Below are 26,210 nucleotides of genomic sequence, written 5' to 3'. Positions count from 1 at the left end.
GTAAGCCTTTGAAGGCGAGGTGGCGGCTGCTGCCCGGGTGTGTGCTTTGCCAGGCAGTTCCCAGTCACCTGGGAAAGTATGCTGATGTTGAGCAGGTGGGGTTTCCCTTCCAGCAAACCTGTGGTACAGCATTCTCCCCAGGGGAGGATTGATGGCTCAAGACAGCCGTGAAGCCCCCTCCCCGTCACCCCCAAGGAAGTCTCTCAATCATCTTTAAACACCTTCTTCCCATGAGCCTCAAGCACTCTCCCACCTCAGCTCCCCTCAGCTCCCAGGGCCTCCGTGGCCCCTCCCCCACTTCTAATCTTCCAGGGGGAAGAAAACAAGAAGAACCACATTTTAAGCTAAATTTATTTTTCTTTCCTCAGGCCCCCAGATCACATTTCTCCCTTGAGAGTCTAGTGAAACCTCTGTCTGGTATCAGCCACCTCTTACATTTTGGGCCCCACACTTTGCCCACAGGGTGGGCCCCACCCCTCCCCAGGTGTGTGAACCCAGAATGCTCCTGCCACTTCCCTCTGGGGCCACAGCAGCCCCGTCTCCTGGGTGGGGTCCTGGGAGACACCAGGGCAAATCTCTCCCATCTCCCTCTCCCCAGCACGATGTTTGTATGAAAGGTCAGGTGAGTGAGTTAAAGAATAACAAAGAGATAAACAGTCAAATGGGGTCGTGACTTTGGGGTCAATAAAACAGTATTTATTGGGTGCTCATGCCATTCCATTTACGAGGCTCTGAGTCCATGTCAGGCTCTAGTGTTGGGTGACCCAGAGGTGACTTCAGGGCTTACGTCTGTGTGCCCAGCATTGCTATGTCGAACGAGGGGTATTAATGACAGTGGAGTCCATAGCCCCCCACTTTCAGGTGAGGTGTGTGTGTGTGTAATATAACACTGCGCATAAAGAAGTGATTGGGAAAAGAACAACTGAGCTGTTCCCCAGGGGAAGGAAGAGGGAGTAGGAGCTGAGTTTGGAAGATGAGACAGGACTTATCCAAAAGGAGGGAAGGCAAGAATCTAATAGGACAGCCTCTCTCAACCCCTCCTCCTTCCTCAGCCTCCCTCCTCCCTGTGCCAGGTTCCCCTAAGGCAGAGGGTAGTGATACTGAGCTACCCAGCGGCACAACTCTAAAGGGCACCCACCCTGGAGAGAGAGGTGAGTGCGCGGTGGTGCCTCAGGACGGGTAGCCCTGCCCCAGCTGCAGGGCCAGGCCTGTGGCTGACACATCCCCTTTCAAGGAGAAATGAGCAGCAATGTCAGGACCAGGCACTATACAGGCAGCGTTACCGCCTGAAAACGGAAGGGACGGCTGTTGCTGCTCAGGCTGCGAGGCCTCTTGGTGAGGGAAGAATTTAGGGAGGGAGGAGATGGGCTCTGGAAGGAGCTTTGAAGCGATAAGCAGTCAGGCAGGCTCCGGAGAAGGTGAAATGTAGAGATAAGCCTTTTCCACGCAACCCAAATGCTTTTCCTTAATGTTGAAATGATTTCATAAGTATCTGGGCCCGTAACCTTCTTCTCTGGCCAGCGTCTCATGAACTGTAACAGTGGCCAGCTTGAGGCTGAGTGTTGGCCCTGGAAGCAGGCAGAGGAGGTGGGCACCCTGGGTGTGACTCCCTGGAAGGGGTAAGAATACTGTGAATGCAATCAGAATAGCATTAACGGGGTGCCCTCTGTTTTCAGGCCTGAAAGCCAAGCACTTTTTGCATTCCTCATCTCTCGTCACTCACCCCACAACCATCCTGAGAGGTAGATGTGGGAAGGACAGACACACAGTGGTTTTCAATCACCTGCCCCAAGGTTACCTAAGCTGTGAGGAGTCCTTTATGCCTCCCATCAAGAAATGTCTGCTTCTGGCAGGTTTTGAGTGGAGCTAGAAAGAATGTGACTGGGAAGACAAGGGCATGGAATTGCAAGCCCAGACAAAAGGCCATCCTCTCTTTTCCACTTGAAACTTTTCTTGACCAAAACAGCCCCATCTTTCTTAGTCCATGTCAATACCCTGAGCTTAGAGCCTTAACTGAGACTGAGCCTTAACAAAGACGCCGAGAAGGATCCTCTACCTCAGGACAGCTGCAGTGCGGACAGAGCATGGGTATGCCCCAGTCCTAGACTAGCAATTCTCACCCTTAGCATGACTGGCATTTTGGACCAGGACCAGATAGTTCTTTGTTTTGTGTGGGAAGAGGGTTTGTCCCGTGCATTGTGGGATGTTTAGCAGCATCTCTGTTCTCTACCCACTAGCACTTCCCCAGTTATGACAACCGAACATGTCTCCAGATGGTGCCAAATATTCCCAGGGGGACAAAATTCCTTGCTCCAGCTCCTTACTGATCCGGTTGAGATCCGCTGTCCTAGACCAGCCCCACACGGGACCCTGAGCCAACTTGGTCCAGCCTTCATGCCTTCTCACTAAATTTTGCCCAGCTGCTTCCGCAGTAATCTCTGTGACTGTGTTGGGTGAGAGCTGACTGGAAGGAGCCCTGGCCTCCAGGCGCTCCCGGGGACCCAAGAACAGAGTTAAAAATGTTTCCAATGAATTCTAGATGTTTTCTCTTTTTTGACCCACCTGCCCTTCAGCACCCTGATCTTTCTCTCATTCATCTACAGGGAGAGGAATACGCATTCAGGATATCCTGAGAGACGAAGAAACACTGACACTCTTTCTCATGAGAAACATTGGCCTGACTGACTCAGTCGTCCACCTTCTGGTCAACTCTCAGGTCCGGCCCGAGCAGGTTGGTTCATGTCCTCGGCCAGTGATTCCTGGAAGGGAGGGGTGAGCACGAGTCTGAGAAAGGCAAGGAACACCACGGGTGTTTTTTTTTTTTTCCTTCTTGCTTTCACGTTCAGAATCCATCATTCATGCCCCAGGTTCAGAAAAATACCTGGGAGTTACTCAGCCAATGCCCGTTCCCCTCATGGGATTCAGAGACGGGACAAATCCTGCCAATACATCTCAGAGGTTTATGATCACATGGCTCAACCTCCTCTTCTAGTTGAGGAAACAGAGGTTTATTCCCGTATTCATTAAACATTTAGAGACATGTTAGGTACTAGAGCACCATGGGAACAATATGGGCAAACCCCTAACTCTGGGAGCTTCCTGTGGGGCCAAAGGTGATGGTGAAGTCAGCAGGTTGAGATGGGTGCTGTGGGACAATTGCAGGGTCAGGAGTCAGGGCAGGACTCGGGGGCTGGGGATGGGGCAGCGCTAAATGAGGTGGTCAGGGAGGGCCCTCCAGAGGAGGTGGTATTTGAGCAAACCTGACTGAATAGAAGGTGACCATGGAAAGAACTGTGAGGAGAGTTCCAGGCCCAGAAGCCAGCAGTGCAGACACTGGGCTGTGCGGAGTAACTCCCGGGCCACTGAGCCTGGTAAGGCCGCATGCAGAGCAGACCTGTTTCCGACACCATTTCTTCTCGGCGCCAGGCAAACTTCTTCCTCTCCCCCTCTTGCGTAATCTGATCTAATTCTTCCACCCCGCTCCCCCCAAATTTTCTCCAGGTCCAGGCTCTCTTATATTTATTCAGAGCATTCTGCCACTAACACGTGACTTTCACATCTGTTAGCTGTGAGCTCTTCACCTGAATCCTGAGATAGGGGGAAAATGAGGCGGCTGGCCGCTGAGTGATCTGCACGAGGCTGTAGAGCTAGAAATTGCAGTGGCAACCAGGTTTTCTCTTTCCTAACCCAGTCTTCCTCACTCCAGCTCAGCGGTGTTCAGAGTCCCAGACCAGCAGCATCCCCAAGGCCTGGGAGCTTATTAGCAATGCAAATTCTCAGGCCCTACCACAACCAACCTGCAAGCTGTACTTTAACCAGCGCTCCAGGCAATTCAGCCGGCTCAGGGGTGAGACCACTGCTTCAGTTTGGGGCCTTATGGCTCCTGGCCCAGCATCCTGGGTGTGGCTCCTGGCAAGGCCCTGGGAGCCAGGCCTGGCTGTGCTGCTCCGCTATCCTTCCCCCTCCCTCCCACCCGAGGGCGTGGGGGCGGCAGCAGGGATTGGTCATTTTCCCCTCTGCTTCTCTTCAGCTCATAAAACTCCAGTCCTGGAAATGCCTGTGATGACTTCCAGTTGGTAATAAAAGGGAGGTGGAGATAAGGGCAGGAATTTAGGGGAAATTTCTTTCCAGTTCCTCACTGTGTGACGTTTAGATCCCTAGCTGCTGGGCTGTTGGCATCAGGGCTGAGGCCTCTCCTTTGGGGAGAAGGGTCCCGGTCACCAGGCTGTGACCTTACTTAGTGTGGCTGGCTCTGATTAGCTGATGCTTCCCTAACCAGCAAACCCCAGAGCTTAAGAGCGAGCCACTTGCAGAGGCCACTCAGGGCTACACAGCTCCCTCTGTGCCCCGCCCTGTGCCTACCCGGCTTCCCAGCCTGGGTGTCTGCTCCTCATCTCGGTCTCTGTCCAGCTCTGCGCTCCTTAGCAGCACCGCCTCCTAGACCCTCCCTCCACAAGGGCAGCGTCCTTTCTCTGGGCTGTCACTGAGGTAGCCACAGGCCACACCACACGTGGCAGGTGGGCACTCGAAATAGAGCTGAATTTCAAATGTTGTCTAGTTTTAGCTATTTTAAATTTAAATAGCCACATGTGGTCTGCTGCTCTCTAATTGATCATCCTCATCAAACATGGGATTTTGTTCTTTACCTCAGGACTGGCTGCCCCTCCTGTCCTTTCTGCCTGGTGCCTGTGCACTGCCCAGGAGGGAATCACATCACCTCCTCTCTCCACTAGGGAGTTACCAGACGGGGAGAGTGGTACAGTTCTCTGGTCTGGCCCTGGGCCCACCCCCAGCCCTGTACTCTCCTAGACTTGCTTCAAGGCCCAGCTCAAATGCTTCCTCTTCAGTGAAATTGTTCATAAATCCTCCTCTCTTTGCACTGCCTCCTCCCTCTTCCCCACTTGATAAAGAGCTAACAGGTAATGGTTAAGCACAAGCTGTAGGTTCAAATCTCAACAAGGCCACACAGTTAACTATGTGACCTCCAGCAGGTTAGCTAATGACTCTGTCTCTGTCTCCTCATTTGTAAAATGAAGATCATAAAAGTGCCCGCCATATGTGGTTGTTGTGGGAGCTAAAAGAATGAATGCATGTAAAACACTTAGCACAGTGCCTGGAGCACAGTAAACACTCGGTAAGTACTGACTATTTTTACTAACTATTCTCAATGCTCCCTCTTCTGTGAGCTCCTGGGAAAGCAGAAAACGCACCTTGTCTTCTCTGCATCACCAGGAATTAGTCTAGTCCCTGCAGGATGGGAACTCAGTGAGTGAGCACTGGATGAATGAGGAACTGAGTGAAGGGAGCAGGGAGCTTTAGGGGTGTCCCAGATTTCCCATCAGCCTGCTGTGTAACCTTCTCACATCCCCTAACCCCTTCTCCATTGCCTTTCTCCCCTGGAATATTAGATGTTTGCACAAAATGAGCTCATTGGTTCCCTCCACCTCAAAATGTTTTATACTCTGGGATTAGGATTGGGGGAATTTGCTGGGGGGTAAGAAGTCAAATGTAGGCAACAGGAGGGCTCTGCTGGAATACATATGCAGTGACAGTCCTTCGAGGTCGACAGAGTCCATACCAACCAGCATCATCCGAGACCAGTGCCTCATTTAGGGATCAGGCTTCCTTCCATCTGTGGTCTGGACAGTCTCCACGCAGGGGGCAGCAGAGCCTGGCTTCTCTGCTCTCCAGCCCAGAGGACTGTGTAGCTAATTGGAAGCCAGGGGAAGGCTGCAGAGACCAGGGAAGCTCATGAACCTGTTCACGATGCTCAGGATCTTGTCCCGTGCTGGGGGCCCAGGACTTCTGAGGCCAGTTTCTGTGCTGCTTGGCAGGGGTCCTGGCCAGGGCAGAGGCCTCCTTAGCCACTGGAGGCAATCGTGGGGATTGTGCTTCAATAGTCACTGTCCATGAGCTCTACAGGAGCTGGGGCATATGCCCTGTGCAGGGGCTAGGGTCGTCAGATAAAATACAAGCTGTCCAGTGTCATTTGAATTTCAGATAAGTCACAAATAATGTTAGCAAAAGTATGTGTCATTTGGACTCTGTTTGAGACATACTGTAGTAAAAGTTGTTCATTGTTGATCTGAAATTCAAATCTAATTGCATTTAGTATTTTTATTGGTTAAGTCTGGTGAGAAAAGAGAGAGGAGGTTGGTCATTTGCCAGCCACTCCTCTCCTGACCTTCAGGGAGTAGGTCCTGATGGTACCTAAGCATTGGTGGACTAAGAAGGGATCGCTCAAATTTTAAATGGCTCACTGATAGTGAGGCTTGGGAGTGTATTAGTTTCATGTTGCTGCTCTAACAAATCACCATAAATGCAATGGCTTAAAACAATACAAATGTATTATCTTATGGTTCTAGAAGTCTGAAAGTCAAGGTGTTGGAAGGGCTGCACTCCTTTCCAGGGGAAAGGGAGAGGGAAGTCTAGAAGGAAATCCATTTTCCAGTTTCCAGAGGCTGCCCCTGTCCACACCTTGGCCGGTGGCCTCCCTATCTCCAAGGCCAGTAGTGAGCAACCACGTCTTTCTCGCATTGCTTTACCCTGACATTGTCTCTGCTGCCTCCCTCCTCCACATTTAAAAGACCCTGGTGATGACATTGGGTTCCACACAGATAACCCCAAAATAAAGTCAGCTGATGAGCCACTGTAATTTCACCTGCAATCTTACCCCCCTTGCCCCTTGCTATGCTACGTAATGTAGTCACAGGTTCTGTGGGAGAGGACGTGGACATCTCCCGGGAGTGGTGCTCTCCTACCACAGGCAGTCCTCCAGGGTTGTTTCTCCTCCCTGCAGTTTGCTCACGGAGTCCCTGGCCTGGTGCTGAAGGACATCGCCTGCAGTGAGGCCCTCCTGGAGCGCTTCATAATCTTCAGCCAGCGCCGAGGGGCACAGACAGTGCGTGAGGCCATGTGCGCCCTCTCCCAGGGGACCCTCCAGTGGATGGAAGACACTCTGTACGCCAACGTGGACTTCTTCAAACTCTTCCGTGTGGTAAGGGAGGTATTTAGCTTCTTGCTCTGGGGAAGTAATTCCTGGGGCAGCAGGGCCTGGTGGCAGGCCACTGGGAACCGTGCATTGACAGGGAGGGCACGAGCCTGGTATTCAAGACAATCCTTAAGAAAGGCTCCAAAGGCCCAGGCTCCTGGGAGTCACCATTGGGTATGTGGCTGTGGCAGGTCTGAGTCCGCCCCTAAAGTGGGGTACATCTCCTCCACCACATTTAGCAGCGTGGAAAGGAAAAGGGGGCTTGTTTGGACCCCCTGCCCTACCATTTTCTAGTGAGGTGGTCATAGGCAAGATAGTTGACTTTTCCTGCCTGCATCACTCATCTATAAAGCAGATATAATACTTCATAAAGTACAAGAAAATATAAATGAAAAAATATATGCAAAGCACATAATACATTTCGATAAATGAGAGCTTCACGCTCCCTACTGTGAGTCTGCTCTTGTCCCCCAAAGGTTGCTGCTTCTGGGAAAAAGGAAATGACAGAGAAAATTGCATAGTCTCAAAAGCTTAGAAAGCCCTGACCTGGCTAACCCTCTGTTCTGGAACTGCACCCAGACACACTTCTTGGGAACTGATAATATCTCCTCTTTTGCCAGAAGGGTAAGATGAGAGGGAGTTATATAAAGGCGGCATAGAGCAGCAGTTCTCACACTTCAGAGTGTATGCCGATCATCAGGGAAGCTGGTAAAAGATGCAAGTTCCAAATGTCCACCCCCAGAGACTGGTTCAGGAGATCTGGGCCGGGCTCAGAATCTGTCCTATTAGTTTAAGAGCTCGCTGTGGATCACCCTTTAAGAAACACTCAAAATTAGAATCCTTCAGAGAAAGGAACATATGTAATGTTTCTAGCGTTGAATTGTGGTGTGTGTGTGCGCGCGCGCCTACATTTTAATTTCTGGAACTGTGTTGTGAGGAGTGTCAGTCACTGAGAGCTTGGTAGAGAAATTAATGATTTTTGCCTTTTTATGGTTGTTCTCTCAAGTCCCAGAAAACCCACTCTCTGAGTTTCTTAAAAAGCAAGATGAAGGCTTTTAAAAACGAAATAAAATAAAACAGGACCACACAGTTTCTGGCAGAGTTCACACTTCATCCCTTTCAAAGTGTGACTCTCTTAGAATATTACAACCTTCCTGGCTCCTCTGGGTGGGCCTCCAGTCTGGGAAGAGGGGCCGGGAGCTGTGGAGGCTTCCTCCACTGAGAACCCAGGGCCGCCAAAAGGCCTCCCCACGCTGCAGGGAGAATAAAAAGCCGTGTGCTTTAAACTTCTCTGTCCACAGTTTGTTTGCAGAATCAGACAGAAGAGTCAGGCAATAACAATCCCTTATCCTGGACAGCGAACACTAGCTCAGCTAGGAGACAGCACCTGTGTTTGCAGAGCGACTGAGATTCCCTGGCACCTAGGACTGTGCAATCCTCTGGTCACTAGCAAAGGGTCAGGGTCTCGCATCTCTTTTTGAAGGACCTTGGCTGCTGATGTAGTTAAATGTGCCTTTGGGGCACGACCAGCAGCTCTTGTGGGGGGGCAGTTCTAGAAGTAGCATGGTAAAGGGGACCTGGGCAAACTTCATTAGGACTGGACCCAAACTCAGGCCACTGCTTCACAATATTTTTATCAGACAAGAAAGACCAGACAGTCTTTCTGTCCTTACACGCTGCTTTGGCAAGTGCTAGAGTTCCAAAACCAGAGGAGAACTTTGCCTGATCACCCTCACTGACCTGTGCGGGGTCATGCACTGCACGCTTGCTCACTAACTGTATACTCATGCCCATGCACTCAAACCGGAATTGGGCACCTGCAGGCACCAGGCATGTGCTGAGGCCAAGGCTCCAAGTGTGCCCCTTCCGCCCTCACTGAACTCTCTGTCAGCCTCAAGACCTGCAAACAGGCCAGGCCACAGCAGCACAGCTCAGACACGCCAACACAGGCAACAATGGGCCCTAGAGCAGTGGTGCCCAGCCAGGCTGCACGTTGAATCACCTTAGAGCATTTGGGGTACTATTAGTATTATGTACCACAGCAGCACAGCTCAGACACGCCAACACAGGCAACAATGGGCCCTAGAGCAGTGGTGCCCAGCCAGGCTGCACGTTGAATCACCTGAGGAGCTTTTAAAAACTACGATTGCGCCCTGGCAGGTTTGGCTCAATGGATAGAGCATCAGCCTGTGGACTGAAAGGTTCTAGGTTCGAATCTGGTCAAGGACACATGTCCGGGTTGCAGGCTCGATCCCCAGTAGGGGGCGTGCAGGAGGCAGCCAATCAATGATTCTCTCTCATCATTGATGTTTCTATCTCTCTCTCCCTTTCCCTTCCTCTCTGAAATCAATAAAAATATATTAAAACAAACAAACAAAAAACTACTATTGCCCAGCCCCCACCCCCTGAAATTCCGATTCAGTTGAAACTTCAGTATTTTTCAAAACTCCCCAGATCATTCCAAAGTCCAACCAGGGTTGAGAATTACTGACCTAAAACACAGGAATTTGACTTAGTCTCAATTTCTGTAGAACAGGGGTGGCCCGTGAAAGGCCCAAGAAATCCTTTGGTCTGGTCCTGCCAAGGCATTAGGGGTGAGTTAATTAAATGTTTGATCGAATATAGCAGGCTAATTTTTAAGCTGATAATTTTGTATGGCCCATGAATGATGTTATAAATATCCAAATGCCCTTGGCAGAAAGGTTCCCCACCCCTGCTGTAGAGCAAGCATAATACTAATAGTACCCCAAATGCTCTAAGGCTTTCAAGCACTTTCATTTGATCACACATAGACCAAGGTGCTGTGGAGATGCCTCCTCTCTGCTGTTACCTTTACAAAGCCGTTGAGTGGCCCAGAGACTGCCTAGGGACACCGAATGGAAGACGGGCCTGGAGGACTCCCCTGCCCGCCGTCTTCTGCTCCTGCTCATCTCTCTGGGGAAAGACAAGACCAAGACAGGACACATGGGTCCCAAGCAAAGAGGACAAACACCCTGTCTGGTGCTGTTCAAATGTGCTTTTCCATTTGACAACTGGACAGAGTGGCTAAATTAAACAAATATTACTAATAAGAAAACCTAAAAGAAATTACAGGCATTAAGATAGGATTTTTGCTGTTATTGCTCCTGTACCCTCTCTAACAATGTTTTTAGAGAAACAAGCCTGAGGGGGGCACAGAAAAGCTCGGGCAGACCCTCTGAGAGGGGCAGCTCTGAGACCGGGATGAGGCTGTTATTGCAGCTGGTTGGCTGGCAGCCACACTGAGCTGCAGCGTGGGGCAGGCTGAGCCTCTGTTCTCCTGGGCTGTTTCTCATATGCACGGAGCCATTGTATAAATACGGTTTTATTAAATGCCAAGTCAGTGCTTATTAACAAAGAAAGAGGGACAATCCCAGCAAACCACTGTGACGGCACCTGCCCCTGCTGTGTAAGGAGCTGGGTGTGTGTGTGTGGGGTGGGGGGGCTGGGGCTGGAGAGGGAGTGCAACCTCCAGCCCCTGAAACCTGGGGGAGCTGAGCGAATTAGAGGGGGGCTTTGGGGGTTAGCACCAACCGGGCCAGCTGTGTTTTTCCTCAGCCCCTTGGAGTCAGAAGTGAGTGTTGTCATCTTCAAATAATTCAAGTGCAGGACCATGGCCTTACTCCACCCCGCTCATCCCCATACAGACACTTATGCACACTTGAGCTCAAGCACACGCTCGAGCACGTGTACACATTGGATGCCCAGAGCCAGGTGGGCTGGGGAACAAGCAAGCAGCCAGGTGGAGGGCTTTTCTCCAGGGAGATTTATCCCCTCTTGGTTTCACCTCAATTGAGAGCTTGAAAGAGGTTGTCTTCACGTGTGGTCTTTCGGGCTCACCGCCCCCAGCTTGAAACCCAGCAGCTCAGACCTGGGCCCACAGTACCTGAAAGGTTTCACACCTCATAAAAAATGATGTGTCAGTTTCGGGTGAGGGGTTGGGACGTTTCCCATCTGATTTGGCCTGAGGTAAGCATGCCCCTCCTCCTCCTTCTCCTCCCTCTAGATCCTTCCTGTTTTCTCTCCAACTCTGGTGCACAGCTTTGAAATCTTGCTGAGAAGCAAATCTGTCCCTTCTGCTCTGATGTTTATTTGTGAGAGTCCGGCAGGGGAACCGAGGCGGGTGCCAAGACCTGCCACACTGCTGGGAAATGGTTTCCCTCCCTTCCCCCTCTCATGGATGTTGATAGAGGAAATCTGGCCTCCCCAGCATTTTGGCCCAGGTCTTTCCCCTCCAGTGTGGCATGATTCAGCTTTCTTTCCTTCCCCTCAGCTATTACTCTGTCACGGTTTCTTATTTTTCTGACTTCATTTTACCTGTGTCTCTTTGACTATGAGGTGACTGAACATTGTGTTCCGGGAAAGAAAAGACCCAGTCTTGGGGGTCCAGACTCCCTGCTCCTTTCAATGTCCTGCTTTGTTCCTGGCTCTGCTCCCTAAATTCCTGAATCGTGGGGGAGAAGTGTGGGTGGATTGCCCGCTGCCCGGTGTGAGTTGGCCATGGTTTCTGCTCTCTGTGATCATCCATTGCGGTTTGCTAAATTTTAACTATGCCTTTCCATTTTCGGATGATATTTCTACATCGAAACTCTCTGGAAAAGCCGCATATCTCCAGGATTTTACAGTGAGGTCCCATTAATGACTTAACTTCATGATTTCCTCTCCCTTTTGATTTCTGGATCTTTGGACTGTCAACTTTCTCCCACTTCTGTGTGAGGGTTTGGGGAGGGAAGAAGAGAGAGGAGAGATGCCCAGTGCCAGCAGCATGGCATGAGAGGTGAGCAGCAGGGCTGTTAGGCAAAAACAAAGCAAAATCAGAAAATAGGTTTTTTGAAAATTATTAAGCCACAGCAAGTATATGTGACTGACAGTGTTAGGATTTGTTTCTGTCTATATCTACAAAACTGTGACTGTTATAATAAAAATATCCCCTGGGTCAACAGATTTCAATAAAGAAGAAGTAAAAGGCAATAGGAGAGAAGAACATTAATGTACGTTAAATGTGCATTAGGCCTACAGGCATGAATGTCATTGGCTGATTTGATTTCTTTTAGGCTCTAGGCATACAGTAGGTCAGGGCTTATTGTCATGACTGATCAGATGTTGTTTTTATGAATTTAAAAAGAAAAAAATACTAAGAGGTCAAAACTGAAGTCATTCAGGACACAAGCAGGCCCTATGACTTTAGGATAATGGGTCCTGGGGTCCTGGCCTTTAATCAGTAGACATAGATTGAGCATGGATGTGTTAGGCATCAGTTTCTCTCCAGGGTAAACCAGTTTGAAGAAGGATTTGGCCTCATATTCCTTATCTCTACAGAACAGCAGTTCCTAACCTTTTTTATAGATTAGGACTACCTTTGAAAAAATGACAATAGCCCTAAACCTTTTCCCTAGAGAAATACACAACAGACACAGGGGTTGGGGGCTCATGGAACCTCTGAAGCCAGACACCAGCTTAAGAGTTTTGGTATTAAAATTTCTTTCCTACTTACCATTAATATACATCCTTTTCTAAAGGGTTTCAATATAACCACAGATTCTTCCGTAATTTACGTGTGATCAGCTTCTCCCCGGCGCATGGGGCACAGTGATGAGAGGACCAGAAAGTGGGCAGCCCACTGGAGCACACAGAGAGCTCCCGGTGGCCAGGAGACTGGGTCCTGGCTCTGGGTTGGCCCTAACTTGCTGTCACTTAAATGGATCTCAGCCTCCCCATTTGTAAGATCAAGGTAACAAGGCCTATGTTACATATTTCATGGAATGGTAGTGACATGCACATTAGAGAAGAGATGGACAAGCAATTTGAAACAAAAAGCACTTTGCTCTTACCAAAGCAATAATACAGCCACTGTGCAAGGTTCCACTGTCCCCCATCATTGTCCCACTCCCAGAAATGTCCTCCTCAATCATTTAGATGCAACATTCTCCTTCCTCAGATCCCCACCCCCCCGCCAACTGGCAAGAAATCTCTCTCACGGAGTGACCTTTTGACTGCCCTGAGATTCCAAACTCAGTTTTGCTTTCATCAACCACAAATACCAGGACTGAAGTCACAATGGAGAGAAAAAGGCTGAGTTTCTGTTGAGCCAGAGAGCCCCATAACTTGTCTGTTCACATACCCCAGAGCCCACCCTCTCTTCAGACACGTTGTCCCCTCCAGTCTTGGGAGACAGCATGTCTCTGTGACCTCTCCCTTTACAGACAGTTCGGCATTCCTCCCGCCCCCATTTCTGAGTGATTTAGTCTGAATTCTCCACTCATGACACATTTCCTGGTACTCAGGGTGTCCCCTCTAGTTGCCCCCTCACCACTGAAGCCAGCTTCCTCTCTTTTCATCTGATGCTTAACAACTGACAGGTTGCAACAAACATGCTTTAAATCCACATTCTCCTGGTTGTCTAGCAACAACTTCCCTCCCGGATAAATCTGGATTTCCTGTAGCAGCAGCCCAGGGGGCCACACTGTCTGTCCACTGCCTCATCTGCCTTTCACCTCTTTCTGGGTGCTTTTGAGACAGCAGCTCCTCCTTCACTTCAGAGCCTTCCCCCGGCTCCCACAGGCCATGTCATCCCTTTAAGACACTTTTAACCTATGGCTACCTATTTACCCTTGTGTTATGCAGATCCTCAACTCAGAAATCAACACTGTTTTCCAGGTGGCCTTCTTTGAATCAGAGAGAGTAAAACAAAAACTTCAACTCATAAAATGTTCCTTCTGTGTGTTGGCAACATGGCATCTGTTTAATTAACCCACTGGATCCAAAGCATCAGCAAATACTGCTCAAACAAGATTATTTTTAGTAGCTAATATGCTTTATTCTGCCTTCAGAAAAAAATATTACACAGTCCCAAAGGACAGGCTGTTTCTTGTCCCTTGAGAACCCAAACCAGAATCTCAAATAACCAGAATCTTCTTGGCTTCTGGCTAGGGCCTTGTATCCATTTCTTAGGTATATGAGGATCAAAGCCCAAGGTCCTCCTCAGACCAACCAAAGCTGATGGGAGATGATAGAGACATAACCTTTCCAAAGCTCTATTTATATCTCCAGCCTCACAGCCTCAGGAGGTCTAACCAGACCATGAACTTGGGTTGGCAGTGCTGAGCCCTATGGTGACATGGAAGTGTTACTTGTTATTTTGGAAATTAAGAGAGAACTTGTTTGGCATAGGAAGCAGTGGTGTGTGTGTGTGTGTGAGATACTTATCATTCAGTATATGACCTTTTTTCTAGAGATGTTTTCACATTTCCACTCAAACAAACTTACATTCTCTTCCGGTTCTTCTGGCCGAAACAATCCATGAGAATTTTAATAGATAATGGGGGAACCAAAAGAAAAGGAGAGTCCTGGGAAAGTCATTTTATACTTTATGGCAACATCATTCAGACAATTGCTGACGAGGTTTATATGGAGGGCTGCGGGGAGGGCGGGGGAGCACAGGCACTGGTCTGAGATGTCAGTGGTGTCTAAAACAAAGGTATGAGTACAAGACTCCCATTCTTTATTGGACCCACTGGAAAGAGGTAGGAAAGAAATTGCAGATATAGTACCAGGCAGCTCAGTAAATATTTGATTAAAAAATATTATTAAATTATTAACAAGATTGAAAAAGAGTGTTAATAGGACATAAAAATGCATTTCAAGCTGTTGTTCCTCTGGTTCCCTCTTGGCACATTCCTGGTCCTGTTCTTTCTTATCTGATAATCTCTCTAGTCATTCTCTCTAGCTGACTCTCCTCACGTTCCTCCCTCCACCAGGAATTCCTGGCCCTCCCCTTCCATGTACAAACACTGCCCTCCTTGTCACTATTGTCAACTGATCTTCCAAACATCAACTCAAGTGTCACCTTCCCTGTCCCCAAGTGGAATTGACCTCACTCCCTTCCTGTAAGTCACCATCATACCTGCAGAGACATGCAGCCTAGAACCTCACTAGACTCTCTCTTTTCTATTTGATTATAGTTAATTTACTCATTAATATAACACATATTTATTGAGCACCTGCTATATAGCATCTTTTGAGAATATAAAAACAAAATAAAGCTTATTCTGTGCTTAACGAGTTTACAGTGTAGTGGATAGATACATTAAAAATAATTGCAAACCAATATAAAAGTGATATGAATGAACTGAGAATTCTAGGAGCAGCTAGGAGGATCACCTAACCCATGGGGAAGGCAGGCAGGAGAGCATGATAGTAAGAGAAAGAAGGCCTTCTTGGAAGTGAGGGGGCTGGCTCCTAGGGGCAGCATGAGGATGGGTGGCATGGGGTGGGTTGCCATTTTATGTTTCTCAGGAGAACCCTGACTAATGCACTACCCTATATGAGTAAGCATATCATTTTACGGAGTATCATGTATATACACAATTATAGTTGGTCTGCTTATTGCTATAATAAGAACATTTATTTATCACATTACATGTATATAGGACATGGTTCTTTTCTAGGTGGAGCTTAGCATCTAATAAGAGAGACAGATGACAAATATATGGCAGAATAATTACCAGTGGTGAGTAGTGCAAGGAAGGAAAGAAGCAAGGTGCCTGGAAGAGCAGAAGAGGGCAAGGCGAGCAGAGGAGCATAGAGAAAAGACTGTCATCTGAGCCCACATGGGGGCAGCTGTCTTTTACACAAATAGACTTTAATTTCAGAAGTTAGGAGAAGAATAGACAGGACTTGGTGATAACTTACCAATGGTAAACATTTTTTACCTGCTCACTTGTCTCTGCCTACCTATTCTTCTCAGCCCCACCCTCCTATGGGAAAAACAGGAATTAAAGTGCTTTCCCAGCATGCAGTGAAGCTATTTGCAAGGAATTTCAAATAAGCCCTGGCAAGACCAATGCCTAGCCCAGTGTTCAGGTTAAAGAGAAAAGATACTTTCCGGGGTATGTTTCAATGATGGCTTTGCTCCTCCTATGCCTGGAAAATTCCTCTCCTGCCTGCTGTATGGCTGTCGTGCATAATCAAGTCTTTCATTTTAGAGTTAGAAAATAAGCCTCAATTGCCCCATGAGTGTGGACCTACATCTGTTCTTCAGTTCCAGGGTGAGAGAGCACACCCGTGCACCTGTAGCTGAAGAAAAGAGCATAGGATGTATGGCTAGAAACAGGGGCAAAGCTGGTCAAAGCCCAGCTCCACCTGCTTCTCTGCTTTCCTGCAGCTGGATCCACCCACCCATCATTTAGGGCCATGGTCGGCAAACTGCAGCTCACGAGCCACATGTGGCTCTTTGGCCCTTGAGTGTGGCTCTTCCACAAAATACCACATGCGGGCGCGCACGTACACTGCGATTGAAGCTTCGTGGCCCATGCGCAGAAGTCGGTTTTCGGCTCTCAAAAGAAATTTCAATCATTGTGCTGTTGATATTTGGCTCTGTTGACTAATGAGTTTGCCGACCACTGAAGGGGAACCGCACTGGCAAGTAAGAAGCTGAGGTTGTGGCTTGTGGTCACGAGTATTTGAATCAGAATTACATGTCGAGCTGGTTAAAATGCAGATCCCCTCCAGGCCTAGTCAAAATGCACACTTGCATTTGAAAACCACTGTCTTAAAACTTAGAACTCAGTCCTGAAAAACAGAGGATCAGTGATTCAAGCAGGTTTGAAACTCTGAAGAATGAAGTCATTCATTCAGGACTTGAGCTTGGTTTCCGGAAAACAAGGTGTTTGCGAAAGGCTCTGGGACTCAGAACCAGCAAGTGGAGGTCCACGTTCCCCACACTGTGGAAGATGCATGAGCAGCTCTGCGTTGTGGTACGGGCCTGGAGTCACTAGGACTCGGCTCTCACCGGACAATCTACAAGGGAACCTCTTTCTCTTTCAAGCTGCAGCTTGAGAGAAAGGTGATGTAACTGGCCAAATCTTTTACATAAGAGAATGGTGTTGAACTGAGGAAGCCATACAACCTGCCTAAATGGACACAAAGGGAACAAAGACGTGAACAATGAGGAGGAAGCCTGGGAGTGTATACAAAGCCCAAGGGGGACAGGTGGGCGCCATGCAGGCAGCCTTCCCTTACGCTTTGTTTTCCTTCCTTCAGGAGTCTTGTTTGGTGTCACTAAACCAGCAATCAGGTTCATTTGGTGTATTTCATGTCACCATGAAAGTATTGGTGATTGACTAGCTCAGCAGGGTGACTTGGAATAAGAGCCTCTGGTTTTCTCAATTAGATACAAGAACTTTGTTTCTGAAAGCAATCTTGCAGAAAAGGTCTTGTGATCAGAAAGAAGGGAGGAAATATTTTCAAGCAAACAGGAGATCAGATAGCGCCTATGTGTGAATGTATAACCACATATATATTTTAACAAATATTTTCCCCATCAATTACAGCTTCCTACACTCCTAGACAGCAGTTCTCAAGGTATCAATCTGAGGACTTGGGGGAGAATATTATCTGATATGTCACCAAGAATTCAAGAGGTAAGTGGCCCGATGACAGTTAATTATAATTTAATTTTATCTTTCCACCAATTTACCACACTTAATATCTCAGACAATTTAATTGTACCTCAAACCTGTTCATAGAGAAATACACTTGATCTTTCCTTCTAGCAATTTCAAAGCACCTGTTTATATCCTAAATTACATGTGCTCCTGAGGCAAAGACAAAACAAAAGGGAGCCATCCTTCTGATTTTACACCTAGGAAGACATGCGAACTTGTCTGGCGTGGCACAGAGTATCGGTGGACTCACAGTGGAATCTAAGGGTTACTGGCACTGAGGTGGTCCACTATTCTATTATGTTCTTGAAATACCAGTACACACAAATCTATACCATAATTGTAGTAGCACACATTTATAGTCTTAACAGGGCTAAGTGTCTGACATATATTGACTCATTTCAACACAATGAAAGTATAATTGACTTTTTGTGTGTTATTGTGAAAGATGGTGCACATTTTAATTAACATCTGGTTGCACAAGCCTTTCCCCATATAGAAACTGATCTTCCACTCAATAGATGAGAAGTGCTGGGGGCATAATGATGAACAGATATGATCACCATCCTTGTGAAACAGACAGCCTAACGGGGAAGAGCAATGTGAAATAAATAATTACTTTCGATATGATGAGTATCCTGAGGGAGGCAAAAAATGAAATGTAATTTTCCTGGAACTTGTCCCTCCTCCACTATTCTCAGCTGACTAAGGCATAACCAAGCTGGAAAACTGCATGGTTGGAATCTGTTTGCATAAAGCTAAGCTCAACTGAGGCGGGGCCCATTGTACTGATGGCCACCTGCTGCACTGGGAGTCTCTGTTTAACATTCTTTTATTTATAAGCATTTTAAAAATTCATATCAGTATAATAAGGTTGAAGTTGTTTGAGAATATAAAAAAATTCTCAAAACATATCAACACTCTTAATTCTCTGTGGGAGTTCCAGAAGGTTTCTTGCCTGTCTAGATAACAAGTGTAAGCATTGATGAACAGGGTTTGAAGCCTATGGCCCCATTTACGGTATATTAACTGATACGAAACCATTTGACCCTGGAATAGCCCCTTTATCTCTTGAGTGCTTGGATTAAATGAGCAACATAATAATAACCTCTTACAAGACTGTCATAAGGCTTACTGTTGTTGAAGCAATTTGCGATTCTAACTTTATTATTGAAGCCTAGACTGTGATTATAGGCATGACTCACTGTGTAGATTCGACACGGCACTCAGTATTTTTAGAGGGCAAGTGTTGGCATGTGGACAAAGAGAGGGGACTGCAGGTAAACATCACTTATTGCAATAGGGAAACTGTTTTCAGTCTCACCTGATTGAATCCTAATGGTTTTTTAAATTCCCAAGTGCCTTTGAAAGTGAGTAATAATGGGGGAATAAAAGCAGCATTGTTTTTATTTTGTATTTTCCCTTAAAGCAAAGTCAGATGACATTGTGGGAGCTGAGACTCTGGCAACTCTGGGAGCCCTCAACTTAGTTCTGAGCATTGCAGACCCACCTTCAAAAGATGAGGCCAGAGAGCACCACAGGTCCCCATATGGAGAAGAGACCCACCAGTCTTTTCTTAGTTTGGTGCAGAATTAAAAAGTGTTGTGTTATCTTTTTACAAAGTGTTTTTCCAAGCATGGAGATTTTACCTGTTCTATATTTGCTTGAATCTTAAAACACACACACACACACACACACACACACACACACACACACACAGAGAGAGAGAGAGAGAGAGAGAGAGAGAGAGAGAAACCACAAACCACACATTTCAGGAAAACAAAAGAGTTTACATTTGATAAAATCAAGCTAATAAGAACACAGTTTTCTAATTATAAGAAACTAAATTCTAAACTATTTGGCCAAAGAAATTTGCTCTGACCTTGCCTTTCTAGACAGAGCCATTCCTCCATCAAATTTTCCCCAGTAACCCCATGTTGGTGGAATAACAGACTCCAATAACTGGCTTCCAGAGAAGTATTCTCTACACTTCCTCAAAGACACATTTCCAAGGAATTCAAGTAAAGGGGACTAGAAGAGAGAAGTGATATTACAATGTGTTGGAGTTAACTCTTTGATGTTCTTTAAGGCTTATCTTAGTTTCTTCTTAGTCCCTGGGTGGATGGCAGTAGTGTTAAAGATTGCTAAGAATATGGATGCTTTCTTTTAAATGTGGAGGTCTCCCCAATATTTAGGAACTTGATTGCACAGTGGGTCGTGACTCTGACTGCCTTAAAATAACCTGAAGCCTTTGCCTTGCTCCAGTTCATCCATCGGCCGAGTGTCCAAGACTTGCTGTGGGTGACCAGACCCCTCATGCAGACTGGTGGTCCAGAGACCTTCACACAGCTGACTGGTGTCCTGTCTGACCTCTTGTGTGGCTACCCAGAGGGAGGAGGCTCTCAGGTGTTCTCCTTCAACTGGTATGAAGACAATAACTATAAGGCCTTCCTGGGGATTGACTCCAAGAGGAAAGATCCTATCTATTCTTACGACAAAAGAACAAGTAAGTTTTCTGAGTCCTGTATATAATCAGGCTGTAATGTCAGTTAAGCTGATGGTTTGACACTTTCAGGTGCAACCAGTCCCAGGGTTGACTCTTCCTTGGTCTTATGGAGGGTCCTCGGGCAAAGAGCTTCTCCTCCCAGAAAAACATTTCCCCTTATAGGAAGGGGGTGTGCATAAAGAGTTCTGGATGTGAGCCATGGAAAAAACTGAGACCCACTTGGAAAGGGAACAGAGAGGACACTCCCCACTGATCCGATTGAACTAGGGTTACGTTCTAGAGGAAGAGAAGAAAGATAAATGAGGAGGCAGCCAGAGCTGCAAGCCAATCTCAGGTCAGAAGGGCCCCGGCAAGTAAACACGGCTGCGGGATGTTTTTATAAACACAACGCACTGAAAATCTGTGCGTCTGGTACTGAATTATGTTCCCAATGGCAAGTCCCTGGCAAGTCCTCTTTCCCACCTTTCAGTATTATTTTTGGCTCATATGGGGTAAAGGATAGTGGCGGGGGGGAGGTAAGAAATGCAACTAGGTAACCCTCTAGTTAAACATTAAAGAGGCAGCGAGGCACACACCAAAAGTCACTGGGACCTAAAATAGCCACACACAACCAAGAAGTTGAGCAGCTAATTGAAGGAAAATCATTGCTACTAAAGCTGAGATTCCAGAGGGGAGGCCTTGTGTGGCCTCTCAGTCCCTTTCATCTGAGAATAGCCTCTGTTCTTGCAATAATCACAAGGAGCTTTCTCAGCCTCCTTCTTCTAAAGCAGAAGAAACCACAGGGCAAGCCCCGTCTTTTGTCTTTTGTTTCTCTGATGAGGCCCTTTTCGAGATGAACTGTGGCATTTTGTTACTTACTAATGATGAGCTTGTTATTGGTGGGGTGCAGCCTATTAATTTAGGTTATTTGTCAAATCCTCCAGCATAGAGTTGAATAAGACACGTGATTTGCACATACTAATGACCGTGTTTAGCTCTGAGCAATGGGAGTTTCTATAAAATCTGTCCCTTCTTTCCTGGCAGCGACCTTTTGTAATTCATTGATCCAGAGCCTGGAGTCCAACCCTCTATCCAAAATAGCTTGGAGGGCAGCAAAGCCTCTGCTGATGGGAAAAATCCTCTTTACTCCGGATTCCCCTGCAGCACGCAGGATACTGAAGAACGTAAGGACACAGCTAGCCTTGTCCCTTCTACCTAGGACCACCCAGAAGAATGAGAGAGGGGGAGAGAAGGGGAGAGGAAGAGAGATATACTGTGCTCTCCTGGTAGTGAGGCTTCTGTTTGTTTTTTGCTAAGTAGACTCTTGAGTCCCGCCCACCCCCCATCACCAAAATGCTTTGTGCCAGCACCCCTGCCTGGGCCCTCCTCTCTTTGCCCAAACTACAATGAGTTTTTCTTTCCCAGTGCCTGAATTATATCCTTAATGGAAGGGTTCATGTTTTCTGAATCCTGGCTACCTGAAATAAAGACAGGGAGGAAGGGCAATTGCTCACAGGGAGTCCAAATCTAGCTTTAGTTAGGTTTGGAGATAATAACATCATCAACTTTACATGTTCCTCTGGGATATCAAGAAATTAGATTCTGTCAGTCTGGGAAGCTGGGAAATAGCAGATTGTTCTGGAAAATATCAGTAGACTGAGAAAATTAAGACATGTCCTTGAAAAGCCTTTGGTTATATCTTTCCTGCTCATGTCACAAACATTGAGGGTTGGTGACATGAGCAGGAAAGGTATAACCAAAGGTTCTCGCTCACTTTTTTCTCTCTCCATTCTTGTCTCTGCCCATCTCTGTCTGGTTTTAGGCCAACTCGACTTTTGAAGAGCTGGAGCGCATTAGGAAGTTGGTCAAAGCCTGGGAAGAAGTGGGGCCCCAGATCTGGTACTTCTTTGACAAGAGCACACAGATGACCATGATCAGAGTACGGATGACAGGGGGAGGGGAGAAGAAGGGCCAAGAAAGTTCCACCTGTTTCCTTTCCTCAGTAAAGGGTTAATCACTATTGGAGTTTGATAAAAAAAAAAAATAATAAGCAGAGCCAAAGGCACTAGTCCTAGAAGCTGTCACCAAGTGGAGTCATTGACTTTGGGTGGAAATATATTTCTTCAATTCTGAGCAAATGTAAATATTGCCACAAGACCAGTGGCTTCCTGAGGTTTCTCATTTTTATAAATTCATTTGAGGGCCTCAGATTCAAAAGCCAGCTCTCTAACTGCGAAGATAGTTCTGATATCCAGCTTTGCAGAGCAAGGAGACAAAGGTTCAATACAGTGGGGATAATTAAGAGAATAAAAAATTTCATAAGAAAAAGGAAGTTTCCTATATAACATTTCCCTTGCCCCTCTGCCCCCACCCCAACATACACACCCTCCCTATAGTATAGAGACTTGTGTATCTGGGGGAAATGGGATATAGATAGGTATGCCTTATGATGGAAGAAAACCCACTAGTTTTTAAGGGAGCCTTAGAGTCTCTATTCCTATTCATTAAAAAATTGGAAATGGCCCAACAACAAGACCAAAAGATCCTATGGACTTTTCTAAATGCAGTGACTGTATTACTTCTTCTCAAGGACATCCTGGCAAACCCAACAGTGAAAGGCTTTTTGAAAAGGCAGTTTGGTGAAGAAATTACTGCTGAAGCTGTGCTGAGCTTCCTCTACAAGGGTCCTCGAGAGAATCAGGCTGATGACATGGCCAACTTCGACTGGAGAGACATATTTAACGTCACTGATCGTGCCCTATACCTGGCTAATCAATACCTGGAGGTAAGGGGCAGCAAGCCACCTAAGGGCCACACTGGGCCCCTTAAAGACAGCCCTGTGGATGAGCCCAGAGATATCTTAGCAAGTCAAGTGGTCTTGGGTTTCAGCTCTCATTTTCCCCAAAAGAAATAAGAATTCCCAGAGCCCCCAAACAGAGATGAGTCCTGTTCTCTAACAGCTTATCCACACTTAAAGCAGTTCCCTCTTCACATCTCCAGCCTCAATGGCTCCCTGACTCCTCCCTCCTTGCAGCCCCAGAAGTGTCTATATCTGTCCTCAACCCTCTCATCTCTGCCATTGCTTCAGTGACCGTCACTGGCCAGTGTCTACCAATCCTCAAGTCTGAAGTCCCACTGCTTTCTGGACACTCTCACCCTAGGTGTTGCAGGCCCATTAGAGTCAACATGTCCAAAAACAAATTTATGTTCTCCTGTGCTGATTACTGTTCTCAGCATTTTTCCAAATTCTCAAGCTAGAGATTTTAGTGTCATTCTTCCTTATCATTCTTCTTCCCATTCCCCAAAACAGCTATGACTTATTGAGTGTTACTTTGTACCAAGGCCTAGGTTCATTGTTTTACATATGTAAACCAAAGTTAATTGTAGATTATAATAAAGAATTTTTAAAAAGCATTTATTTGGGCAAAAAGAGTTGCAACCCAGGAAACAGATCAGGTAGCAATCTAAATTGTGTTCCGTGGAGATAGAGGGGAGGCTGTCTTTTCCAGCAAAAGTTCCCAGTTAGGTCCCTTTTATGTAAATTGGCCTGAGTCACACAGTTCGGCATTATGTGCCCAGATTGGTCATTATGAAGCAGTTCTGATTGGACAGCACAGGTTTTAGTCCATTGGTAGAAAGATGAAACCAGAAACTTCCTTATAATAGTTGACTTAGCTGTCGTAAAGAGCAGGGCATAGTATGGGAAGCTGAGAATTCAGTCTGATGTTCTTCCCAATATATAGAGTATATGTGAGAAGCCCCTGCCAGGCTCTATTGTTATCAGTGGCGAGCTCTCCATGTCCCTACCTGCTGCTGGGGGAAGTGGGCTTCTTGAGATATCATGAGAAAAAGAGTTTTCTGAAACTTGCACAGGAGGATGAGATATTGAAGATGGCTTTATTTCTGTGGAATTAAATCCCTGGGTTTTCAAGGTTCCCTATTCCTCTGTCCCACTGTGGAAGAAGTATAGCTGTGATCATAGCAGAGCTAGGATTAAAGCCATTGCTCAAAGAGTCTATTCCATATTTGCATAGCCCAATTCAGCAGCAGGTTAGCTTAGCTTGTGTTCCCAGTTGTAGTCCATCAGTCCATTGTTTGTGGGGTATACATGACTATGGGCCATGTGGCTTCTAGGAACATGGGCAAATGCAAGAAAGTAGGAGCAAAATTAGGGGAATGAGAGAGGAACCAGAGAGAATTCTTTTGTCTGGGGATTTTAACCTTCTAATATTTTGCATGCTTACAGTGTCTCTGCCTCCTCTGGCCAATTATCTTTGTTCCTGTGTTAGACTGACAGGCACATTTCCTGCATCACCCCAACTTCACTGCACATGCATCCATTTCTCCTTTGTTGATCCTTCCCCCAGTGATTTGCAGGGAATGAACTGGTGGTTCCCTGGGAAGTATAAAATGGCAGCTTCCTGGTTATAATGCTTATAATATCTGACCTCTCTTTTGTTCCTTTCCTATTATTAACAACTAGCTAGTTACAATGGTAACACTATTACTTACAAAATTTGGGTCATCAGTTGACCATGGGGAATCCACCTCAGCAGATAAGTTCCTTCTCAGGATTCACACCAAATGAACCTTTCTTCTCAGGTCCACACATATATTAGCTCATATAATCTTCACAATTACTCCATGATGTGTGTACCATTATTGTCACATTTTACAGATGCAGAAGCTGAGGTTTAGAGTGCTCAAATAAGCATCCCACAGCTGTTAGACAAGACCCAGATCTTGGTGCACCTGAATTCAGAGCCTACTCTTCTGGCCCCTCTACTGCCTCTATCATGTCCAGTTCCAAGGATAATTCTGCACCCAATCCCAATACATGGGTATTTTCTCCTACACCACTAAGCAATTCTCAAATACCAACTGCACGTCCTACAATTCAACCCAGTTCTGACACTATCTACCTGAAGATCATATCACACCCCACAGATAAAGGATTCAGTTCCATAACACTGCCCACCCTCCAACTTCAAACACCAATCACAAATCCAGGTTGTTCAACTGGCTATAGATTAGAGGTTTTCATGATCCCCTTCATGGGTTTGATTAATTTGCTTAAGCAGCTTAAGAACTCAGGTAAACTTGCTAGGTTACTAGTTTATTATTAAAGGATACATCTCAGGGACAGCTAGATGGGAGAGATGCAAAATATGTGGGAATGTTACTGGAGAATCGGCCAAATCAGAGGGGGCTCTCCCTTCCTTGGTTCTTATCATTGATCGTCAAAAAGAATTCAGATCACGTGATGGAAAGCAGTGTTGAAGCAAAGCAAGCAAGTGGATTAAGAGTACAGTTGGCATAAAGCATGAACGGGTAACTCAGCTAGTCTGAGCACCCCACCTGGTAGGGATTTGAGGGTTTTATACTTTTTTCTCCAATAGTCGTCAAGGTTCCTCTGTTGGATATCTTGGGTAGCATAATAGATTTCAAGGTCCCCCTTTTACATTATTGTCGCTTTTCCCAGAATTTATGAGACTCTCTGGTGATTTTGTCTTGGCAAGTCCCAAGACTGCTGACTTCTTTGTTCAGTGGGTGAGGTAAACTCCCCTTTCCACCCTTCCCTTCCTACTGCCCTATCAGCTATCTATCCTGCCTGGAAGCTCCTTGAACTACATCCTTTTGGATTTTTATGGAGTGTTTATTACATAGGCATGATCAATTAAATCATTGGGCTTTGGTGATTGAATTCAGTCTCCAGCCCCCCTGCCCCCCAATAGTGGGGGTGGTGTGCAGAGGAGGGTGATTCTTCTGGCAGCCAGCCGCCATTTTTTAGGTGCTTTCCAAAAGTCACCATTAATATAACAAAGACACCTTTTTCATGCTCATCACATAAAAAGTTTTAAGCGTTTTAGAAGCTCTGTGCCAGAAACAGGAACAAAAACCAAATATCTCTTTCTTATTACAAATCACAGCATCACACTGAGTTTTGTCTACTCTATTTTCTAAATATCTTTTAACTCCACCTCTTGCTTTCCAGGCTCTCTGAGTACCAGAGGCCTTGTCATCTGTCCATCAGCCTGTTCTGATTGCTTCCTCCTGGACTCCAGGGTCCAGTCTCTTTTGGCTCAGGCATTTGTCCACACTGACACCAGATCCACATTCCAAACACACATCTGCTAGCATCACTTTCATGCTTAAAATCCTAATGACTCTGTCCCCAAGGAACAAAAGTCTTTCCAAACCTGCCCAGTCCATCTTCCCAGCAACAACTCACTCACACACCTTCTGGCTCTGCTCTGGCCTTTTCACCACTGTC

At 46.6% G+C, this 26,210-nt stretch overlaps 1 protein-coding gene across 1 annotated transcript in view; it reads left to right on the top strand.

The window, feature by feature from the left end:
• Positions 1–26,210, top strand: part of ABCA4 (ATP binding cassette subfamily A member 4) — a gene marked incomplete at its 5' end in the record, with an annotated part of 130,323 nt that overhangs the window by 16,795 nt on the left and 87,318 nt on the right. The window contains 7 exons of the mRNA XM_080655604.1: positions 2,604–2,731; positions 6,800–6,997; positions 17,341–17,430; positions 19,717–19,957; positions 20,981–21,120; positions 21,759–21,875; positions 22,527–22,721. Coding sequence (XP_080511730.1) covers positions 2,604–2,731; positions 6,800–6,997; positions 17,341–17,430; positions 19,717–19,957; positions 20,981–21,120; positions 21,759–21,875; positions 22,527–22,721 — 1,109 coding nt within the window. The remainder of the gene's footprint in view (positions 1–2,603; positions 2,732–6,799; positions 6,998–17,340; positions 17,431–19,716; positions 19,958–20,980; positions 21,121–21,758; positions 21,876–22,526; positions 22,722–26,210) is intronic.

This window comes from Plecotus auritus (genome assembly GCF_963455305.1).
Source record: "Plecotus auritus genome assembly, chromosome: 2".
Classification (NCBI taxonomy): domain Eukaryota; kingdom Metazoa; phylum Chordata; class Mammalia; order Chiroptera; family Vespertilionidae; genus Plecotus; species Plecotus auritus.
The sequence above is the reverse complement of the archived record's forward strand: the minus strand, read 5'-3'. Positions and strand labels throughout refer to the sequence as shown.